The 23,305-nt window shown below is 45.9% G+C and overlaps 1 protein-coding gene across 1 annotated transcript in view; it reads right to left on the minus strand.

Annotated features, from left to right (window-relative positions):
• The window catches only part of SRBD1 (S1 RNA binding domain 1), a 168,330-nt gene that overhangs the window by 141,972 nt on the left and 3,053 nt on the right, over positions 1–23,305 (minus strand). The window contains exons 2-9 of the mRNA XM_035111184.3: positions 22,696–22,775; positions 17,349–17,529; positions 13,974–14,312; positions 10,908–11,074; positions 8,384–8,501; positions 6,528–6,666; positions 4,026–4,122; positions 2,623–2,758 (exon numbers count right to left, since the gene is read on the minus strand). Of these exons, the coding sequence (XP_034967075.1) occupies positions 2,623–2,758; positions 4,026–4,122; positions 6,528–6,666; positions 8,384–8,501; positions 10,908–11,074; positions 13,974–14,312; positions 17,349–17,529; positions 22,696–22,775 (1,257 nt within the window). The remainder of the gene's footprint in view (positions 1–2,622; positions 2,759–4,025; positions 4,123–6,527; positions 6,667–8,383; positions 8,502–10,907; positions 11,075–13,973; positions 14,313–17,348; positions 17,530–22,695; positions 22,776–23,305) is intronic.

Consider the following 23,305-nt stretch of genomic DNA (forward strand, 5'->3'; position numbering starts at 1 on the left):
TGCAAGTTGCTTTGAGTCACCTTTGTGAAAAATCAACCGGTAAATTTAACAAATGAAATAAATTAAAATCCAGTTAAACCAAGCTGGTTCCAGGCTCCAGCGGGCTGTCACTTATCCTGTAGTGGAACCTCTCTAGCTGGCACCAGGCAGCTGCCCTTTTTAATTTCCCACCTTGCCCCAAAGCCACACTACCTCAGGGCACTGTGGGAAATGGGCCATGGCCAATTAGCAACGGTTGAGTCCTGCTGGGACTCAAGAACCCCATCAGATGCCCGGGAGTGTTGCGTTAACCTTGCCTATGAGACCGGGAAATCTTAAATAAGCATTAGGACTCTGTGGTGGTTTAGTCGCAATGTAGGCTTTGAAAATCAGTAGGACTAATTTGGAATTTCTGCAAAACAATAACGAACAACACTTTAAAAAAATCCCAAAATGTTGGTGCTTTTTTTTTTTTTACTTTGACATTGGGAACATTTGGCACCCGATGTATATACAGTATAAGTTCTCATATACAGTGTGTGTGTGTGTGTGTGTGTGTGTGTGTGTGTGTGTATACATATACATATACATATACATATATATATATATATACACACACACACACACACACACATCCCTATTTTAAAAACCTTGCCTTCTTTCAGGTCACCTTTAACTACAATTATTTAACCTTTTCTCGCCACTTGGGACCAATTTCAGCTGACAGGTTTAATGCCGCGTGGCTCAGAGCACTCTTCAATCACGGAGATGTTCTCCAAGCCATTCAGCAGTGCAGCGGCGGCTGACACAAGAGACATGACATCAGACAAGACGTCTGAGGTTAGATTTAGAAGACGGTGGAGCAAAGACTGAACGAACTGGGGCTGAGGGCACAACTCAGAGGAGGGGGGGTTGGGGGTCAAAGCGACGGAAAGCAAAGTAAGCCTTCCAAACTCCTGCCGGTCCCAGGAGGAAATAATTAAATGCTTCATTCTTCCTCAGCCACTGTCCCGGAATAACAAGGCATGTTCCCTTGTATCTCTGGAGAAACAGTTTGTTCGTACTAAAAGGTCTGCTGAAAATCTTTCCATTGGGCTAATCCGTAATGACCTTGACTCAGTCCAGCTGCCCTCCGCCATCTGTTCAAGGGCAGCAAAGTGTAGATGGGAAGGGGGGGAGGGCAAAAAGAGGCTTGCCAGATCAGGCCAAATGCCAATCTAGTCAAACATCCTGTTTTCACAGTAGCCATTCAGATGCCCATGGGAAGTCTGCAAACAGGACCCGAGTTCAACAACGCCTCTCCTCGCCTGTGATTCGCAGCAACTGGTATTTTGACACATACAGTTTCCATCAGCCAAAGTGCAACACATAGCCACTGAGAGACACATTCATGGAGGCTAAGGCTCTTAATCTCAGGGTCCTGGGTTCGAACCCCACGTTGGGCACAAGATTCCTGCATTGTAGGGGTTGGACTAGATTGACCCTCAGGGTCCCTTCCAACAATTCTATGATTCACTGAAGTCATCCAAGCTGGTGACCATCACTTGCAGGAGCGAATTTGACAGTTTTAAGGCCTGTGTGCGGAAGAACTTCAAAACCTTCCTCTCCCTCATTTGTTCGTTTCAACAATTTGCATGCCACTTAATCACAGTTGTCTCTAAGCAGCATAGCTTAAACTATAAAAGACTTTGGAATTTTTTTTAAAGGCCTCAGTAAGAACTGGAAGTTCAACGGTGGGGAGGGGGGTGCTGCTTGCCCTCAACTGGAAGGGAGTTTCAGAAAATTGGGCCCACCATTTTGAATGCATGGCTCCTTGTAGCTAGGAATCGTGTGTACAAGCCATGGGGGATCACTAACAGCAATTCCCCCGAATACCTCAGTGATTGGACAGGGATACAGTGGTACCTCAGGTAATAACTTAATTCGTTCTGGAGGGCCGTTCTTAACCTGAAACTGTTCTTAACCTGAGGTACCACTTTAGCTAATGGGGCCTCCTGCTGTCGCTGCGCCACCACCGCACAATTTCTGTTCTCATCCTGAAGCAAAGTTCTTAGCCTGAGGTACTATTTCTGGGATAGCGGAGTCTGTAACCTGAAGCGCCTGTAACCCAAGGTACCACTGTATAGGAGATAAGGCAGTCCCCCTGAGGTATCCTGGGCCCAAGTTTTCAAAGGCCTTGTAAATTAATACATGAACCCTGAACCCAGTCCAATAGCTTATTGTAATCACTGGAGTTATGTGCTGGCAACCATCTGCCCCCATCAACAGTCTAGCCATGGTGTTTTGCACCAGCTAGAGCCTCTGCGTCAGGCACAAAGACAGCCCCCCCACACAGATCACACTGCAAAAAAAACCAAGCTTTGAGTTTACCTATGCTTGGATCACCATGGCCAGATTATCCCTGTCCAAAAACAGCCATAGTTGGCGTACCAGCCAAAGCTGATAAAAGGCACTAAGGCTATCTGAGCTTCCAGTCATGAGGAGCATTCCCAAAGTCCGAACCTCTTCTTCCCAAGAGTGCAACCCCTTGTTATTATCTTGCACTGCTTTCAAGGCTTTGTGCTGCTAAATGGTCTACAAATTTGTTTAACAGATAAAGAAATAATATTCTATGCAGCGGAGGGGCAATAATTAAGCACCTACCTGGTGATGCTGAATATTCTTTATGTTGCAAGAAAAATTCTGGTACAGGTGAAACTTGTTGACATCTTTTTCGTTGGCCTTTTTCGAGGTCACTTTTGCCAAAGATGACTGAATACAAATGTACTTCCTTTGGCATCTATATTTTTTTTAATAAAAAGATGAACAGAATTTGAATAGAAGTAATGTGAATGTCATTAAAAGGACTGATAGTGACTTGCCCGTTATTATCATATTACGTTTTAACAAAACAAACAATTTTCAGAATTATGGAAGGATCCCAATCAAAGCAAGACAGAGCAGAAAATGACAGAGGCTCTTGTGCTTGGGTCTTCCAAAAGGCACTTGCTTAGCCCTGATAAGAACAGGATGTTGCACTAGACGGGCTTTTGGCCTCATATGGCAAAGTGGCCAAAGATGTAATCTGCTGCTTTGGCTGCAAGCAACCCCTGCATCCATGCCCTGATTCAGGATTCTGCTTTGATCCTTCCTGTTCACTGTTGGGCCACAATGAATTCCAGTTCCAGGGTTTTCCCCACCCCCCCCCCCACCCCATGGATAACCATGGTCTGATTCATATGGAGTAACATTCGCTTCATGCAACATGCAAATCTAGAGCACAGTGTGGTGTAGTGATTAAGAGTGGTAGACTCGTAATCTGGTGAACTGGGTTCGCGTCCCCGCTCCTCCACATGCAGCTGCTGGGTGACCTTGGGCTAGTCACACTTCTCTGAAATCTCTCAGCCCCACTCACCTCACAGAGTGTTTGTTGTGGGAGAGGAAGGGAAAGGAGAATGTTAGCCACTTTGAGACTCCTTTGGGTAGTGATAAAGCAGGATATCAAATCCAAACTCTTCTTCTTCTTCTTCCCTATATTCTTCTAAGCACACAAATACCTGGATAGGCCCCTGGTTTATGCAGAAGATGAAAACCAGCTGGATCCCATCAGAGGTCCACAGGGGCCTTCCTTTTGCCTGCCCTGAATTACACTCCACTGCCACCCTTCTTGTAAAGGACAGGACTTGGGAGCTCACTCAGTGGTGCTACACAACTGCCTGCAGGTAGTATGCTGGCAGAATCTAATGTGGCCAAACAGGAAGGGACTTAGCTGTGTGGTAGAGCACCTACTTTCTTTGCAAAAGCCCCCAGGTTCAAGCTCTGGCTTCTTCAGGTAGGGCTGGGAGAAACCCCTGTCTGAAACCCTGAAGAGCTGCAGCCAGGTGGTCTACAAGACAGCTTCCTATGTACCTAAGGAGTGTCAGAGTTATTTTCCACCTGTATCCAAACCTGATGAACCCCTTCCACCGTGCCCATGAAGACATGCAGAAATGAATGCATAAAAGCTGCAAAATAAGAACTTAAGTGGCCTATGATAAAAGCAAACTGCCTGTAACAACAGGACTTACAAATCTCTGATGAAATCCAGCGTCTCTTTATCTTTAGCAATCATGTCAGCCAAGATGTGCTGCACTCCAGATTTTACTTCCTCAACCGTGGAAAGACCTGGAAGAAAATATATTTGAGCCTTGTGTTATTCATTTCATTCCTATATTTTATGCCCTGGTAACATCCCCAATATTGTGGATGTGCTCCAACATTTAGGAGCTATATTTAACTATCAGTGCTGAGTAGGGATAATTTGAGTAGCCTTACTTTGCTAGACACTGCCTAACGGATTCAAATTTAGAACCTGTTCTTTTAAAAAATGCTCAATCTTTTTTTTATAAAAAAGAACAAGAAAAACTTCTCCACAGATGAACTAGAAAAAAGTATTTACTAGTTCCTCTATAAGAATCATATAAAAACCAGCCTGTTTTATTGTCTAATATTGCCCCCTACAGATTTATCTATAATTACACTAGGAGACACATTGCTAGATATAGTTTGCAAGCTTTCGGTTTTAAAATTGATGCAATTTTTAGCATGTCTTGGTATTAATTTTTTAGGAGGGTGAGAAAGGATATTTTCTTCCTTCTTGTATTGTGATTAGATGAAATGTCTTCATATTATGTGAATTTTTACTGGTGTGGGTGTGTGTTTATTTTATGGCATATGTGCATTTTAAATCTTTGCACGTCACTTTGAAAGACTTCTGCAAAAAAATCAACAGATAAATTCAATTAATAATAAAATATACGGAATTTGTGATTTAACAGGAGACTAAAAAACCACCACCACATTTCAATAGCAATTTTCTCCTCTTCAAAAGCAGAATACCTCGGGTTAAGAACTTAATTCGTTCTGGAGGTCCGTTCTTAACCTGAAACTGTTCTTAACCCGAGGTACCACTTTAGCTAATGGGGTTTCCTGCTGCCGCAGCGCTGCCACTGCGCAATTTCTCTTCTCATCCTGAAGCAAAGTTCTTAACCCGAGGTACTATTTCTGGGTTAGCGGAGTCTGTAACCTCAAGCGTCTGTAACCCGAGGTACCACTGTATCATTCCCATCCAATACTGCAACACGTCCCATTCATTTCATTATATCTGCCTCTGAAATTAATAGGGGCCTTATTCTTTGTATGCTCTGTTTTAGCAGGTCTGTGAGCATACAACAGATAGATGATTGGTGCTTTATTTATTGTTGTTGTTTAGTCTTTTAGTTGTGTCCAACTCTTCGTGACCCCATGGACCAGAGCACGCCAGGCACTCCTGTCTTCCACTGCCTCCTGCAGTTTGGTCAGACTCATGTTGGTGGCTTCGAGAACACTGTCCAACCATCTCGTCCTCTGTCGTCCCCTTCTCCTTGTGCCCTCCATCTTTCCCAACATCCAACAGGGTCTTTTGCAGGGAGTCTTCTCTTCTCCTGAGGTGGCCAAAGTATTGGAAGCTTAGCTTCAGGATCTGTCCTTCCAGTGAGCACTCAGGGCTGATTTCCTTAAGAATGGATAGGTTTGATCTCCTTGCAGTCCATGGGACTCTCAAGAGTCTCTTCCTGCACCGTAATTCAAAAGCATCAATTCTTCGGCGATCAGCCTTCTTTATGATCCAGCTCTCACTTCCATACATCACTACAAAGACAACAGGCATATTTATTATTACTGTATTATTATTGCAGTTACACTCACTCCGTGCCCACTGCTTAGTGGGACATCTTTGGGAGAAGAAAAGGAGAGAACCCTACACAAATCCAGAGTAGAGTCCCTAAGGTGGTGGGATGGCGTCTTGTATGCCTCCTTCCGGCAACACCTATAGGCAAGCTGGTGCCAAACGTATTGCTCTGCTTTCCTTTCCTCTTGTCTCCTGGGCAGCCCAGTCTTGTGTCGAGAGAGGTCACTTCGCAGCAAAAACATCACGGGAGGCAGCAGTTGCAAGCTACCGGTCTCTGCAGCCACAGCAGGCACTGTGATTCCTCAGCAGTTTGACTTCACCCCCAGAGGTGCACTCCATTGCCTCTTGAGACAGTTTGGTGTTTTTTTTTACATAAATCTCTATTCCACCTTTTCCTCCAAGCAGATCATGGTGATGTACATGGTTCTCTTACTCCCCATTTTATCCTCGCAGCAACCCCATGAGGCAGGTTAGGCTGAGAGATGGTGACTGGCCCAAGATCACCCAGTAAGAAGAAGAAGAAGAGGAAGAGGAGTTTGGATTTGATATCCCGCTTTATCACTACCCGAAGGAGTCTCAAAGCAGCTAACAATCTCCTTTCCCTTCCTCCCCCACAACAAACATTCTGTGAGGTGGGTGGGGCTGAGAGACTTCAGAGAAGTGTGACTAGCCCAAGGTCACCCAGCAGCTGCACGTGGAGGAGCAGAGACACGAACCCGGTTCCCCAGATTACGAGTCTACCGCTCTTAACCACTACACCACACTGGTTTGATTGAGGAATCAAACCCTTGCCTCCTAGGTCCTAGCCTGGCACTCTAACCCACTGCACAGCACTCTCTGCTTCAGTAAAGGACGCCCTTACCTTCGACACTGGGCTTGACATAAGAGTGTAGGTTGAGTTCTCTTGGGTTCTCAATGAGCAAATTTGCAGCATGGTCTAATCCCAGTTGCCTGGCTCTTTGTGCTTTTGTTCCTTTGCCTCCCGTTTTATACGGCGCATACTAGGAGAGAGAACAGAGGCTGGATGTGAAGAACACATTAGATTTGAAATGCATGCAGTTGCATGTGGGACCACACTCTACAGAATATCACAGAACGCTGGTGACTTCAAGGTTGGATTACTGCGTTGTGATCTATGCAGTGCTTCCTTTGCCCTCAATCTGGAAGCTGCAGTTAAGGATGCTGCAGCATAGTTGCTGACAGGAGTGAGACCCTGTCAGCCTCTGCTCAGAGATCAACACTGGTTGCAAATTTGCTACTGTTGGCATCTTAACAGCTTGGGAACAGCTTGTTCACGGGATCGCCTGACCCCACATATGCCCAGCCTGCCACTTCAGTCTGTGGAACTGGCACTATTATATGATTCACATAACATTCAGTCTGTACTTGTAAGTAATCCATATTTTAGCATGGCAGCATTTGCACTCTGGAACTGCCTGCCTATTGACATCAATAGGCTCTTCTCGTTCACAACCTGGTTAAAACATTTTTGTTTAGGCAAGCCTACCCAGATACACATATAGGTTATATGTATTTTGTTTTTCTAAGCTAGTGTTAGTGTTTCTAAGCATTTTCTGCCATCGGCCCTGCAATCTGAATGCCCTCCCTTCTACCATATTGTTGTTGTTGTTGTTGTTGCTGCTGCTGCTGCTGCTGTTGTTGTTGTTGCTGCTGCTGCTGCTGTTGTTGTTGTTAAAATTTGTATACCACCTTTCATCCATTGATCTCAGGGCGCTTCACGGCATGACAATATAAAAACCACACAAAAAATCCGTGAAGCAGGAACCATCAGTTACTTCAGACACCTTGTAAAGACTCATATTGTTGCCCAGGATTTCCCTACCTTGACCCATAAGACTGGACCTTGTTTTACACAACGGAATCCCCAAATTCCTGATTTATTTGTTTACTGCAGGTTTATGCTGCATTTTTGTTTCAATTATAGTTATATATAATATATAGATAGTTATACATAAATATATGTAAAGTAGAACCTCAGTTTCAAACGTCTCGGCTGCCAAACGTTTTGGAAGCCAAATGCTGAAAACCAGGAAGTGAATGCTTCTGTTTTCAAATGCACCTCAGAAGATGAACATCTTCTGCGGCATGTTTCTCAATTTTCTCTATTCACTTTGGTGACACTTTTTGATCCTCGGTTTTTTAACGTTTCAGAAGTTAAACGGACTTCCAGAACGGATCACGTTTGAAAACCAAGGTTCCACTGTATATTTTTGTTTCATTCATATATGTGTGTGTGTCTCGGGGGGGGGGGGGTGGGAGAGAGAGAGAGAGAGAACCAGCTGGATGTTTTTAAGTATCAATTTATAAATGCTTTAAATAAATATTTACTTTGAATTTTTCTGCCACCAATTCCCATTATCTTTTTGCACTTTACAAGGAATGTTCATAGCAAAAATCACAGTTCCACAGCTAAGAGGTACACAGAATGCTTTGCATAACAATTATATGAAACAGTACACTCTGAGCCTTATGAAAACATTCTTCTAGACAGTGCTGAGCCAGATGGTTTGACTTGGCATAAGGCATTCTTCCTACATTCCTAATTAAGAATGCATCCTAGTATTCACCCCATAATCCTCTGCAATGAGGAAGAGGTTCTCAGAAGACAAAACATTTGTGGATAGGCGCGTGGATGTTTGATGAAACACTGCTTTAAAAGAATCTACTGAATCTACATTTTAAAAAGAAGATACTAACCACGTGGTCCAACTCCTCCAAGGTTCTGCAGTTTAATAAAGCAGTCAAAAGGCTTTCCGAGAGCTTTCCTTCTTTCTTAAGCTTCTGGATCGAAGCATGAACCTTTTTCGCGACAGTCCTAAGATTAAAAAGCAACAAAAATGAATGTCATACCAATTAATACACATGTAGACAAACCACTCCTAATTCTGGTTACAGGTAGGTAGCCGTGTTGGTCTGGGTCGAAGTAAAATAAAAAAATTCCTTCAGTAGCACCTTAAAGACCAACTAAGTTTTTATTTTGGTATAAGCTTTCGTGTGCAAGTGTGCATGCACACAAAAGCTTATACCAAAATAAAAACTTAGTTGGTCTTTAAGGTGCTACTGAAGGAATTTTTTTATTTCACTCCTAATTCTGCAGGCATCTCCTAGTGTGAAGAAAGAAATTTACATGAACTTTGCAACTGCAAGGGACACAGTGTCTTATATTTACATAGTGTCCCACTTCATCAACAGAAAGGGCAACTTCCCAAGCCAAAGTAATGTGTCCATAAACTGTCCTGAACTGGAGCTAATTCATTCAGCTCCACCAAAACTTTGGAGCAGACTATGGAATCTCAGACAGGTTCTACAATCTATCCTGGACAAACTGGCAGTGGCCAAGCCAGCTCCACAGAAGTTAATGCATTTCCTATACTCTATCTCTGGATATGGAATAAATGATTGGTTCAAAATTGGGAAAGGAGTACGACAAGGCTGTATATTGTCTCCCTGCTTATTTAACTTATATGCAGAATTCATCATGCAAAAGGCTGGACTGGATGAATCCCAACCCAGAATTAAAATTGCTGGAAGAAATATCAACAACCTCAGATATGCTGATGACACAACCTTGATGGCAGAAAGTGAGGAGGAATTAAATAACCTTTTAATGAGAGTGAAAGAGGAGAGCGCAAAATATGGTCTGAAGCTCAACATCAAAAAACCAAGATCATGGCAACTGGTCCCATCACCTCCTGGCAAATAGAAGGGGAAGAAATGGAGGCAGTGAGAGATTTTATTTTCTTGGGCTCCTTGATCACTGCAGATGGTGACAGCAGTCATGAAATTAAAAGACTCCTGCTTCTTGGGAGAAAAGCAATGACAAACCTAGACAGCATCTTAAAAAGCAGAAACATCACCTTGCTGACAAAGGTCCGTATAGTTAAAGCTATGGTTTTCCCAGTAGTGATGTATGGAAGTGAGAGCTGGACCATAAAGAAGGCTGATCGCCGAAGAACTGATGCTTTTGAATTATGGTGCTGGAGGAGACTCTTGAAGGTCCCATGGACTGCAAGAAGATCAAACCTATCCATTCTGAAGGAAATCAGCCCTGAGTGCTCACTGGAAGGACAGATCCTGAAGCTGAGGCTCCAATACTTTGGCCACCTCATGAGAAGAGAAGACTCCCTGGAAAAGACCCTGATGTTGGGAAAGATGGAGGGCACAAGGAGAAGGGGACAACAGAGGACGAGATGGTTGGACAGTGTTCTCGAAGCCACCAACATGAGTCTGACCAAACTGCGGGAGGCAGGAGTGCCTGGCGTGCTCTGGTCCATGGGGTCACGAAGAGCCGGACACAACTAAATGACTAAACAACAACAACAACAACAACAACAACAACATACTCTATCTCTCCCAACCTAAAGGCCTGTAAGAAGGCAATGTACTTCTGGAGCATTGGGAAAGAGCCACAGCGTAGGGATAGAGCAACTTGTTTGCATGCAGAGGGTCTCAGGTTAGATCTTCAGCATCTCTAGGAAAGGTTAGGAGAGACTGCTTCCTAAAACCCTGGAGAGCCTCTGTGGGTCAGTGTAGACAATACTGAGCTACATGGCTGACAGCCCCTTATGTACCTTTCTCCTCACCTGAAAACAATTTCTAAGTTTAGGGGAGGCACCTCCTTTCCTAGAAACCAATTCCCTAAGTAACGTTTCTTAGACATCCATTTGTGTTGCCTAGAAAACTTGGACATGTTTTTTTCATTTTTAATAAATTCATTATGATGATGATTAAACCAGAATGTGGCAGCTAGACTAGTGACTAGAAATGCCCACTGAGACCATATAACATCGGTCCTGAAAGATCTAACACTGGTTCCCAGTATGTTTCCGAGCACAATTCAAAGTGTTGGTGCTGACCTTTTAAGCCCTAAATGGCCTCAGCCCAGTATACAGTACCTGAATGAGCACCTCCACTCCCATTGCTCAGCTGAGGTCCAGCGCCGAGGGCCTTCTGTTGGTTCCCTCACTGCAAGAAGTGAGGTTACAGGGAACCAGGCAGAGGGCATTCTCGGTAGTGGCACCCGCCCTGTGGAATGCCCTCCCATCAGATGTTAAGGAAATAAACAACTATCTTACTTTTAGAAGACATCTGAAGGCAGCCCTGTTTAGGGAAGTTTTTAATGTTTGATGTTTTATCATGATTTTAATATTCTTTTGGGAACCGCCCAGAGTGGCTGGGATACCCAGCCACATGGGCGGGGTATAAATAATAAATGGCATACTGTAGTTCTTCCAGCGTCTGCTGCACTTCACGCAACGCATCGGCCTCCATGTTGTTTATAAGCTCTTTTCGATACCGGGCAATGAAAGGAATAGTATTGTCATCGTTGAAGAGGCGGATTATGTTCGCACACACCCATTCTTCAACACCAGTCCTTTGCGACAAGACCTGAAACAGTAAATAAGAAGCCCAGCAAGTCAATTGGGATTCTCACAAAAGAGGGTTGTTGTCGTACAGTGGTACCTTGGTAGTCAAATGCCTTGGATGTCAAACAAATCAGCTCCCGAACGTCGCAAACTCGGAAGCGAACATTTTTTGGAAGCCAAATGTCTGATGTGGCTTACGCGGCTTCCGACTTATTGCAGGAAACTCCTGCAGCTAATTGGAAGCTGCGCCTTGGTTTTCGAACCGTTTCCGGAGTCAAACAGACTCCCGGAATGGATTAAAACTCGAGAATCAAGGTATGACTGTATATGCTTGTACAGCCCAGTACAGTGGTACCTCTGGTTACGAACTTAATTCGTTCCAGAGGTCCATTCCTAACCTGAAACCATTCTTAACCCGAGGTACCACTTTAGCTAATGGGGCCTCTTGCTGCTGCGCAAATTCTGTTCTCATCCTGAGGTAAAATTCTTAACCCGAGGTACTACTTCCGGGTTAGCGGAGTCTGTAACCCGAAGTATTTGTAACCTGAGGTGTTTGTAACCCGAGGTACCTCTGTACTGTGTGGGAGAGGGCAGGCTGGTGTGAGGCAACAGAAGCAAAAGAGCTCCTTCTCTTTTCTCCTAGCAGTGAAGAATAAGCCTGGCAATCCCCCAAAAATCTCAATCTCGGGCAGCCAGGGCCAGCTCACCCATGAGGCAAAGTGAGGCAGTGACCTCATGGCAGCAGGCTGCAGGCATATGGGAGGGCTGCCAGATCTGGCCCCCGGCAAGCGCACCTCTTGCCACCTCCTGCACTTGTCAGTTCCTCCTCTACTTCCTCCTCCTCTACTGCATGTCTGCTAGCAGCCGCCCGCTGGATGAGAAGGTGGCAGGGGGCACACAGCATTTTCTGTTTTCTCTCTAATGGCAAAGGTCCTGGGCCAGCCCTGCCTTCAGCAAATGAACGCACATCCACACCATAATTTTAGAGTTTTATGATACCAATTTAAGCGGTCAAGGCTTCCCCCAAATAATTATGAGCATGTCTGCAGCGCCGGAAATCACCTCTGCGGCTGCAAGGCATGATCCTGGTAAACGTGTGCCCCTGAAGGACCAGGTGTGCAGCCTGGGAGTCATTTTGGACTCTCAGCTGTCCATGGAGGCACAGGTCAATTCTGTGTCCAAGGCAGCTGTTTACCAGTACTACCATCTCGTACTACTCCTTCCTGCAGACTGTCTCGCCAGAGTGGTGCATGCTCTAGTTATCTCCCGCTTGCACTACTCCAATGCACTCTACATGGGGCTACCTTTGAAGGTGACTCAGAAACTACAACTAATCCAGAATGTGGCAGCTAGACTGGTGACTGGGAGTGGCCGCCAAGACCACATAACATCGGTCCTGAAAGACCTACCGTACATTGGCTCCCAGTACGTTTCCGAGCACAATTCAAAGTGTAGGTGCTGACCTTTAAAGCCCTAAACGGCCTCGGACCAGTATACCTGAAGGAGCGTCTCCACCCCCATCATTCTGCCCGGACACTGAGGTCCAGTGCCGAGGACCTTCTGGCAGTTCCCTCACTCCAAGAAGCGAGGTTACAGGGAACCAGGCAGAGGGCCTTCTCGGTAGTGGCACCCGCCCTGTGGGATGCCCTCCCATCAGATTTCAAGGAAATAAACAACTATCTGACTTTTAGAAGACATCTGAAAGCAGTCCTGTTTAGGGAAGTTTTTAATGTTTGATGTCTTTATCGTATTCTGTTGGGAGCCAACCAGGGTGGCTGGGGAAACCCAGCCAGATGGACGGTGTATAATTTTTATTATTAATAATTATTTATTATTATTATTATTATTATTATTATTATTATTATTATTATTATTATAGAATCATAGAGTTTGAAGAGACCAGAAGGGCCATCCAGTCCAACCCCCTGCCAAGCAGGAAACACCATCAAAGCATTCCTGACAGATGGCTGTCAAGCCTCCACATAAAGACCTCCAAAGAAGGAGACTCCACCACACTCCTTGGCAGCAAGTTCCACTGTTGAACAGCTCTTACTGTCAGGAAGTTCTTCCTAATGTTCTTCCTAATGTTTAGGTATTATTATTATTATTATTACCGTATTATTATTATTATTATTAAAGCCATTTTGATTTCTTGTTGTTTTTAAATTAAATACCTCAAAAATTACCTCAGAGCAGCCAATGCTTCAAAAAAAATGGGGACATAGGAAACTGCCTTTTTTAGAGTTAGCTCATTGGGTCAATTCACCCCAGGTGTGTCTACACTCAATGGCAGCATCTCTCCAAAGTTTCAGGCAGGGGACAATCCTGAGCCATACCTGTAGATGCCAGGGATTCAAGTGGGGCCTTCTGCATGCAAAGCAGATGCTCTATCACTGAGCTACATCCATTCCCAGTATAAAATCCTGGGAATGAGAATAAACTACCTATAAAACTGTCGTCCTTTTTCATGAATAAGCTTTAAAACCTGTAAACCAGTATGAAGGTGAACAAGACACACCATTCTTTTTTTAATTTCTCAATATCTCCCTACCTGTGGAGTTTGTAACGCCAAGTTGGATAGTTTGAAAAACAGAAACCTCCTATCCCGCCCCCCCTGCCCCGCATTCTGTTCACAACTATCTGAATGACCTCTTTTTGATATTCCCTCATGAAACCCAACACTAATTGTAACCTTCCTGCACCATTGCTTTCGCTCAGGGTAGGTTCTCATTAGAACAGGGGAAAGTATGCAATTTATTTTATAAAAAATAAATAAAGGCTAATTTGCTTCCTGGAATACATCCAGCACTGCCATTATATACAACAGAAACCAAATTTATGCCTCGGTCCAGACCACAGGCTTTCTTTATGCCGCAACAGGTTTATGTGAGCTTTGTTATGAAAGGGAAAAGATCTCATACCTGCACAATGTCCCAGTTCATTTTATGTTCTTCGTCCAATTTTGCACTCGCTGCACATTTCACAGGCTTTCCCTGAGGACATGTGGCTGATTTTGGTTTTTTTAAAGGAGGCTCGTCGAATGTAAAATCTTCTTCAGGCTCTTCCGACTTCACTTTCCGTTTCGTTGCCGCGGCACTTGTGGAGGGTCCTTCGGCGTTTTCCAGGCTGTGAGCTGGGCGTCCTTTCACGGGGAGCTTGCGGGCTGCAGATCTCGGCTCGACATCTTCCTCCTCTTTAGGCTGCAGCAGATGAAACGCATCTTCGTTCCCCCCAGGAGCAGCAATTGGCACCGATGTGTCCTGCCCAAGCCACCAAAAACACGTTTAGAATGCACGTTGATAAAATAAAGAGAGATAAAGCGCACGGACGATGCACGGCCTAGTCACACGATGAACCCAGTTTCAGCCTAGCTCCAAGAGTCATAAATGGATATGCCAGAAGCTGCTTTGGGTTCTGGCCTTTCCATAAGCATAACTGTTCTGTTTCTGTTAATTGGTTCTCATGGGAAACTTACAGATTCTTGCTTCACACAATTAACTCAAGGCAGTGTCAATTTACTCTTGGCAGAAAGCCAAGGTCTGCCTGGCCTGGCAACAGCTCTCTGATTGGTTAATGACCAGCACTGAACACTGTTATCTAGGAATGCTAGCACAGTTTTTTCTTGTGGGTGTTAGGAGTAGGAGTGCTGCGTATGGTTGGAGAGAGAGAGAGAGAGAGAGAGAGAGAGAGAGAGAGAGAGAGGGAGAGAGAGAGAGAGAGAGAGAGAGAGAGAGAGAAAGGATTTATTTTGCTTTGCTTTGTATGCAGAAACTCTGCTGGTTTTATTTTCTTTTAATAAATCCTGTAAATAGTTATTCTGTGTCTAGCCGACTAGTCATTTCCACCTCAACTAGCTTCTGCGCTGTGCAGAAAACTCTGCTACGTTTGGGCTAAAGCCACTAGAGCTATTCCTGACACTTCAAAACAAAAATGCATCACTAAGTGAATGTAACTTTGTTATTTTATTTTTATTCCCCCCCCAATACATATGAATACAAAAAACTTTCCAGCCGAGATACAAAGTCAACTTATAAAATACATCAAACTTATAGCTACCCTATGTCTCCCCTTCCTCCCATTCCCCAACCCCCCTTCTCTTCCTTTCTCACTTTTTCGACCTTTGATACTTTTTAAGTCAAATGTTTTAAAACAACAGTAACAGATGTACTAAATAATAATTTGAATGCAATAAGCAATATATTTTTACTGTATCCAAATGTCTGTGTCGTTTTTTCTTTTGCTTTTTCCTCTACAGTGAGAGTAGGAAAAGAAGGAGAGCCTTGTGAATTTAACTTTGTTATTAAGTTGTTTGAGTTTAAGTTCTGTGAGTTAAAGCTTTTGAACCATATTTTTAGACAGAATTATTTTTTATTTCAATACAAGTACGGTAGATTACTGGACATCTGTGGTAGGTCACCAGTAGATCACTGGCTCCCCCCAAAGAAGCTCATCAACTTTGGCTCCCCTAAAAAAAAGCTCAACAACTTTCCCCATCACCCCTAAAAAACAGGGTTTTCCTTATCCCTAAAAAAATATCAACAACTTTGACCTGAACCCCTAAAAAGCAGGGCTTTCCTTCCTAAAAAAAAAAAGCTCAACTTTGACCTGAACCCTGCAAAAGGGGGTAGATCATTGCCAATTTTTAACTGTGTGAGTAGATCAAGGTTTCTTGGGAATTGGCCACCCCTGATCTAGAGCACGCACGTCCAACTCCCAAGAGACTGTGATCTACTCCCAGTATAAAGAAATCTACCCATTGTCATTGGCAAGAGCTTGTTTGGGGGAGCTTTGCCCAGGGTTGTTGAGCTTTTTTGGGAGGGGGAGGGTGGCCCCGCCACCCTCCCTTCTTCCCCCACTCTATCGCCACTGCAGGGGATACAAGCTTTCCCAGCGGTAGCGGCGGCAAAGGAACCTAGCACCGGAGAGCGCGGACATTCATTGCCCACTGTTTTTAATCCAACAATCGTTTTTTTTAATCCAACAATCTTTTTTTAATCCAACAATCGATCAGGAGCATCCCGGGGATCACTTTATTTAATTCCACGATCAACCTGGAGCACCATGGCAATCTATCTGTCGATCGCGATCAACCGGTTGGACATGTCTGATCTGGAGGTGCAAAAGTAATAACTCCAAAACGATGGCCACCGACTTGGGTGGCTTTAAAAGAGGACTGGACAAATTCATGGAGACTAGACCTATTGATAGCTACTAACTGCAATGGCTCGGTTGTGCTGGAAGCCACAGGAGAGGAGCTCTTGTGCTCAGGTCCTGCTTAAGGAGCTCTGGGAGCAGGATGATGGACTAGATGGGTCATTGGCCTGATCCAGCATGCTCTTATGTTGTTCATGTGTTCAGAGGCTTTCCCATTCTCTTCCAAAGTCATGGATTGTGCTGTCTGTGCAACATAAATTCATCTGATGCCCAGAACAAAATGAAAGGTCAGATTCTGCTTGCATGAAGTTCTGCATGCACACAGCAAAGGGTCTGCACAACTTTAGACTGTGGACTCAGGAGTCTTTTTCACTTTTACCACTCCGCTCTTGTACATCTTTGCTCAGAGGTAAGCCCCATTGCATTCAGTGGGACTTTCTCCCAAATACATAAGCATAGAATTACAGCATACCGTTTATAGAGAAGTAAAATTCCCCCAGGCACCTGTGAAAAAATCAAACTGGGTGTGGCAGGCACCCCCAAACTGCGGCCCTCCAGATGTTTTGCCGTACAATTCCCATGATCCCTAGGCTAAGAGGACCAGTGGTCAGGGATGATGGGAATTGTAGTCCAAAACATCTGGAGGGCCAAAGTTTGGGGGTGCCTGGGGATCTCCAAGTGTAGACCCCCTGCTCCCACAGAAATTTATTTTTACAAGGACATGGGTGGCGCTGTGGTCTAAACCACTGAGCCTCTTGCGCTTGAAGGTGAATGGTTTGAATCTGCGTGACGGGGTGAGCTCCTGTTGCTCTGTCCCAGCTTCTGCCAACCTAAGCAGTTCAAAAGCATACCAGTGCAACCAGATAAATAGGTACCGCTGTGGCAGGAATGTAAATGGCGTTTCCGTGCGCTCTGGCACTCATCACGGTCCTCCATGTGCCTGAAGCGGTTTAGTCATGTTGGCCACATGACAAAAAACCTGCCAGTGGACAAACACCGACTCCCTTGGCCTGAAGATGAGCACCCCAAAGTAGTCTTTGACTGGACTTAACCACCCAGGGGTCCTTTACCTTTACGACAATTGTTATCCACTCTTTCCAATGCTTTGAAAAGTAAACTGCTTCCTAGATTCTACGACTTACCAATTCCTCTTTTACTGCCACCTTCTTGGTCCTTTTCCTAGGCACAGCTGGTTTCTTCTGGGCAGCTGCAGTGGGTTTTTTCGCTCTCGGCACTTTTGCTTTGGGCACCCTGGCCTTCCTTGCAACTTTCTTTTTGGGCTCCCATTCCTCTTCGTTTGTTTCCTCTTCCGATTCTGAAGATCTAAATAAAGAAGGAACTGACTTTAGAGAAGCTATATGTGATTCTGTTGTGTTAAAGAAAGGAGGAGGAAAAAACAAATCTCAATATTTGAGGCCAAGGGACACACAAGAGATCTCAGAAGCACAATGGAGGGCAAGGACAGAGGTAAAAGCCAACAAATTGCTGCCGCCTCTTTCTGAGAAGTGGGGTGCCCATCATGAGTAACTCAGGATCTTGAAATCGTAGTCCTATATTTGTGCTAAAGTCAGCTAGTCGACAGGGAAACAGGTAGAGGTGTGGCAGAGTGGCATGGCCTTTGCTGAGGTAACATGTGCTCTGATTGGTGTGTGATTCTGAGGAAAATTTTATGCTTGGTTGTACTTCTCTGTCTCTATGTACAAGGCGTGACCTAAGGGGAAAAAAAACCTTTCTGTTACATTTTCCTCAAAATGTACGCAGCTTTTGTTCCGTTTCCTCAGCAAACTGTTATCAAGACTTTTCTCTTTGGACTCCATCTGCGTTACTCAAGTGACTTTGACAAAAGAGTAGACCTATACAAAGTGCGCGCGACCAAGCCAAACACTCGCTCACCCACCATATATTGTGGTCCACAAGGGCAAGGGGGAGGCTCCCGACCCCACACAAACACACTTGGCATCATTATAGGTGCGGCCTATAGCAAAAACACCAACCCTAAGTTATTGGTGGTTACAAGCTGCTCACTACTTCAACCAAGAAGGCCCTGACACGGTGTCACTCCATGGCATTATGGGGTGTGAGTCTTGTGGGACCTGCTCCCTGCCTGGCAAAGCAGGCCTCTTCCACCCAGCCTAGGAGGGTGCGGCCCTGGCTGACTGCAGTTGTGAAAGCATGGTTTTGGGGCATGCACCTTTTGGTTTTGTTATCATGAACTCAACATTTAAAATGTTTAAAACTCTTTTTAACTTGTATGTGTTTAAATCCGGGGTTCTTTGTGGGATGTGCATGGGAAGAGGAGGAGCAGAGAGAGCGGGGAGGGAGTCGCAGTGGTTCAAGGTAGGGGGGGGAGGTATGGTGCGGGAGGTGGGGCAGGCCGGGTAAGGGGCACACAGCACAGGCAGTTGGCGATTGAGGCCTGTGCCAGCCCCTTCTCCTACCAGGGGAATTGCGGTTGTCCTATCAGCCAACCCTCGAGTGCTGTTGCTGAAAGCCAGGCCGGCTCGGAGTTAAGGGCTCTCCATTTGCGGAATGCTCTCCTGGCACCTTCATTATACACCTTTAGGCGCCCGGTGTGACGAAATACCCTTGCTTCCATCTTATTTATTCTACCTCTCACTTATCAACAGAACTAACAGGGATGGTCTGGGGTAAGCCGAGCCTCCCCCCTATTGCTCCCCTTAGCCTTTCTGTATTCCCTCATGAACTCGAGGGTTTTATTCTATTTCCTCTTCTTTTATACAAACGAGAGTCCTCTTCCAGCACAACCGTGGCCAGGTACCTCTTGAAGTTCAGGGCTGTATCTGAGACTATCCCTTGTGTCCACAGTATAGGGAGTCCTGCCTCTATGAATCCCTTTCTGTAAAAGCTTGCCCCTTCCCTGGGGTAACTTTATGACACCCTGGGTCTGTCTGCCTGGCTCGCCCTCTTGGTGCACCCCAAAGATACAAACTAACAGTTCCACTCTTGAAGGAAATGTTGTCCTTTTAATGCAGGGGTGTCAAACTCAAATTCATCGGGGGCCGCATCAGCAGTTTGGTCACCCTCAAAGGGCCAGTTGTGTCTGTAGGACTATGTGTCCACTCTTTATTATCATAAATTATTGTCACTGCATTCAATTATTACTGTTTTTTGTAATAATGTAAGCTCATTCCCGCCCCCACGCGGATCACATTCCTGCGTCGTGGCGCGTGTGTGGGAGGGGATGTAAACGAGGGAAATTTGAACAAAAGGTGGGGATCGATGGCTTCCGGAGGGGGGGCTCAACTAAACCTTCGGCAGGAAGGAGAAAGCCACTGCTGGGATTAAAAACCTGCAGATGGAAAGAGGGCTTCCCTCCCCCGCCCTGCGCACACCCAAACCCCGCTAGGCAGGATGCCACACGCTGCAACCCACCCCATGCTTTGGAGAGGGGCAGGAACATGGTGTGCAGCGCCAACTCCCTGCTTTGCTTTTGCATCCTCCCTCCTCAGCGCCAGAGTCCCTTCCCCTCGCGCTGAGGGAGGGCAGCGGATTTCCCGAGGAGGAAGGCGGCGGCAGCCCCAGCGGACGTGCATCTTCGCCTCAGAGCTGCTCTTCCCCCCACCCACGCTGTTGTCATCTTCGCCGCCGCCTCTCCCTACCGGGACTGCAGGCAGAGGAGGCTTGAAAACCTCCCCCCCCAAAAAAAACTCCCCTCCCACCTACTCAAACCGCAAGACGACTCCATCTGGAGCCCTACATCACGAGGGGCTGAGAGGAGGAGGCGGCAGAGCGGGAAGAGCAGGAACCCGTGCCGTCACCGCCTCCTCCCTCCCGGCCGCCCCCCGGGGAGCAGCTCCGCCAGAACTGAGAAGCCAAAGGGCGGCTTGGGGGTGGGGGGCAGAGCAAAAGCCAGGCACCCTCCCGAGTGTCTATGAGGAGAAAACGGGGGAAGAGAAACCTGGCTCCATCAAGAGAGCGGCTGTTGCGCTTAGCCTACTTCCCCCTCAGGCTCACTCCGCGTCCCTTTCGCCCGCTCGCTCGCCCACCTCCCGGATGCAGCCGAGGAGAGGAAGGGAAGCGGCGGGCGGCAGCTCCCCAATGCCGCCTCACTCGCTCTCGGAGACAACAGCAAAGCCCGCCAAAAAAAACACCAGCGCTGCTCCGTCCCGGCACCAACTTTGCCGGCGACGCCTGTAGGGCTTTCCTACCTCCTCGGCGGGCTTCCTCCTCCTCCTCCTGCATCTCACTTCCCCGTCTGGCCGCTGTGCCACCGCCTCCCTCAGCCTCATTCGAAATTGAAATTCCCTGGCCAAGGCCGTCAGCGCGGCTCCAGCGCTCCGGCCTCTGCCTGCAGCCCCGCCCCCGGTTTTGACCCTCGGCCAATCGCAGGCTCCAGAACTACTGTCAGCGGCTACTGTCAGCGGTGGCTACGCGGGCCACATGACGAGGTCTGGCGGGCCGGATTAGGCCCCCGGGCCTTGTGTTTGACACCCGTGTTTTAATGGGTGTCCTCATGAATGAGTTTCATGTACCTTGGCTGGAAAATAACACAGACGATTTTCTGATTGGCACTTTAACACTGGAATTTTTACTTCTCAAGAACGTAATGGTTGCTTTAAGGTATTCCTGTTGTACAAGCTTAGTTTCAATGGTAATAACCTTGTTACTCATGTACTAGATAACCTAACGACTACCTAAGCCAGGCATCCCCAAACTTCGGCCCTCCAGATGTTTTGGACTACAATTCCCATCTTCCCCGACCACTGGTCCTGTTAGCTAGGGATCATGGGAGCTGTAGGCCAAAACACCTGGAGGGCCGCAGTTTGGGGGTGCCTGACCTAACCTAAACCTACTCTCCTAGATCTTCTTCACAACCACCCTCACACTCCCGCTCCCCAGCACCCTCTCCACTGACCAAATGGCTGTCCCTTCTCTTTAAACATTCAACCATTCCCCTCCCCTGTCGACAGGGAGTCTGAGTTAACCCTTGATGGGTCGGGTTGATAAAGCTATAACAGCGTAAAAACGTCACACCCGGCAAAAACGTTCCTCTTCAACCAGGCCTTGGGCTGACTGGCTTCCAATGCCCTTTTAAATATGTTGTGGGAGGGGGGGATTATTGGTTTGTTGTTGTTGTTATTTTTATTACAGTGGTACCTTGGTTTATGAACACAATTGGTTCCGGAAGTCTGTTCATAAACTGAAGCGTTCATAAACTGAAGCGAACTTTCCCATTGAAAGTAATGGAAAGTGAATTAATCCGTTCCAGATGGTCCGCGGAGTAAGCGTTCATAAACTGAAGTGAACTTTCCCATTGAAAGTAATGGAAAGTTGATTAATCCGTTCCAGGCGGGTCTGCAGAGTACTCAACCTGAAGCGTACTTAACCCGAAGCATGGGTGTAATTGGTTCCGGAAGTCTGTTCATAAACTGAAGCGTTCATAAACTGAAGCGAACTTTCCCATTGAAAGTAATGGAAAGTGAATTAATCCGTTCCAGATGGGTCCGCGGCATTCGTAAACCGAAAATTCATAAACCGAGGTGTTCATAAACAGAGGTTCCACTGTATGTATTTTGTGTTTTTTTATATACATTGTAACTTTTATGATGTGAACCACCCTGAGATCTACGGGTGACAAATTTAATAAATAATCATCATCATATGGGGAATATAAACTGGTAGTAACACACAGCTGCCCCACTTCTGCCACCAGGTGAGCCCAAATCCCAGAGCAAGCATTAACCCTAGTTTATGGTGTTAAACAGCTGCATTTGGACCAGGCCTGACAGGAACTTTTTACTGTGCAGTAGGCCCACTAATATACCACTTTAGGAACACCATCAATTACTATATCCTCCAGTGCTGACCACTAGGTTCTCATACTGGATCACATCAATGTGGCTAAGTTGACTTGCTTCATAATACAGTGGTACCTCGGTTTTTTAAACATCTCTGTTGACGAACATTTCGGTTTACAGACGCCGTAAACCCAGAAGTAAATGCTTCGGTTTTCGAACACGCCTCGGAGGTCGAACATGCCACATGGCTTCCGCTGTGTGCAAGATCCTGAGGCCTAGCTGTTGGCTGTTGAGTTTTCGGTTTTCGAACGTTTCAGAACTCGAACGGTCTTCCAGCACGGATTACGCTCGAAATCCGAGATACCACTGTAACTACTTAAATTCAGAATGCCCCAACCACCAACCAATGGGTGGAGGTGTAATAAAGTTTTTTTAAAAAAATACATGGTCAGTCCAATTGAAATTCAAACTTATTTTTAAAAATTCTGCCATTTGTTCATATGAGCTATTGTTATCCAAACTGCCAGCGTCTGAAACGAAAAAAGTAATCAAGGTACAGTCATCATTTTAGATGCAGCCAGTCTGTCCATAATGGACAGTCTCAATTTATTCCAACGTATTATATCCGTATGTATACCTTTCCAAACCATACTACAGTTAGACTGATGCAACTTGTTCCAATTATGGGTTATTTGGATTTTAAAAGTACTACACACAAATTTCAACTCACGATTTAAGGAAGGAAGGCAGCTCATCTTCTGGAATTCCTGGTTTTGGTGCTGTTCTAGCTCTTCTATGCAGAGCCGACATCTGAAAGATAAAATATCCAATATCAAAACACTGTTTCCCACTTCAATCAGTTGGTTCAAATACAACACTTTCAACTGCTTAACTGTGACTTTGGATACTGACAGCAGAAAAGCAGGATATAAATAATAATAATAGTGGGACGCGGGTGGTGCTATGGGTTGAACCACAGAGCCTAGGGCTTGCCAATCAGAAGGTCGGCGGTTCAAATCCCCACGTGACGGAGTGAGCTCCCGTTGCTCGATCCCAGCTCCTGCCAACCTAGCAGTTCGAAAGGACCTCAAAGTGCAAGTAGATAAATAGGTATCGCTACAGCGGGAAGGTAAACTGCGTTTCCATGCGCTGCTCTGGTTCGCCAGAAGCGGCTTAGCCATGCTGGCCACATGAACTGGAAGCTGTATGCCGGCTGCCTCAGCCAATAATGCGAGATGAGCGCCGCAACCCCAGAGTCGGTCACGACTGGACCTAATGGTCAGGGGTCCCTTTACCTTTACTAATAATATTAATGAGTGATTCAGTATTCCGGATCAGGC

This window comes from Zootoca vivipara, chromosome 3, assembly GCF_965207765.1.
Source record: "Zootoca vivipara chromosome 3, rZooViv2.hap1.1, whole genome shotgun sequence".
Lineage (NCBI taxonomy): Eukaryota > Metazoa > Chordata > Lepidosauria > Squamata > Lacertidae > Zootoca > Zootoca vivipara.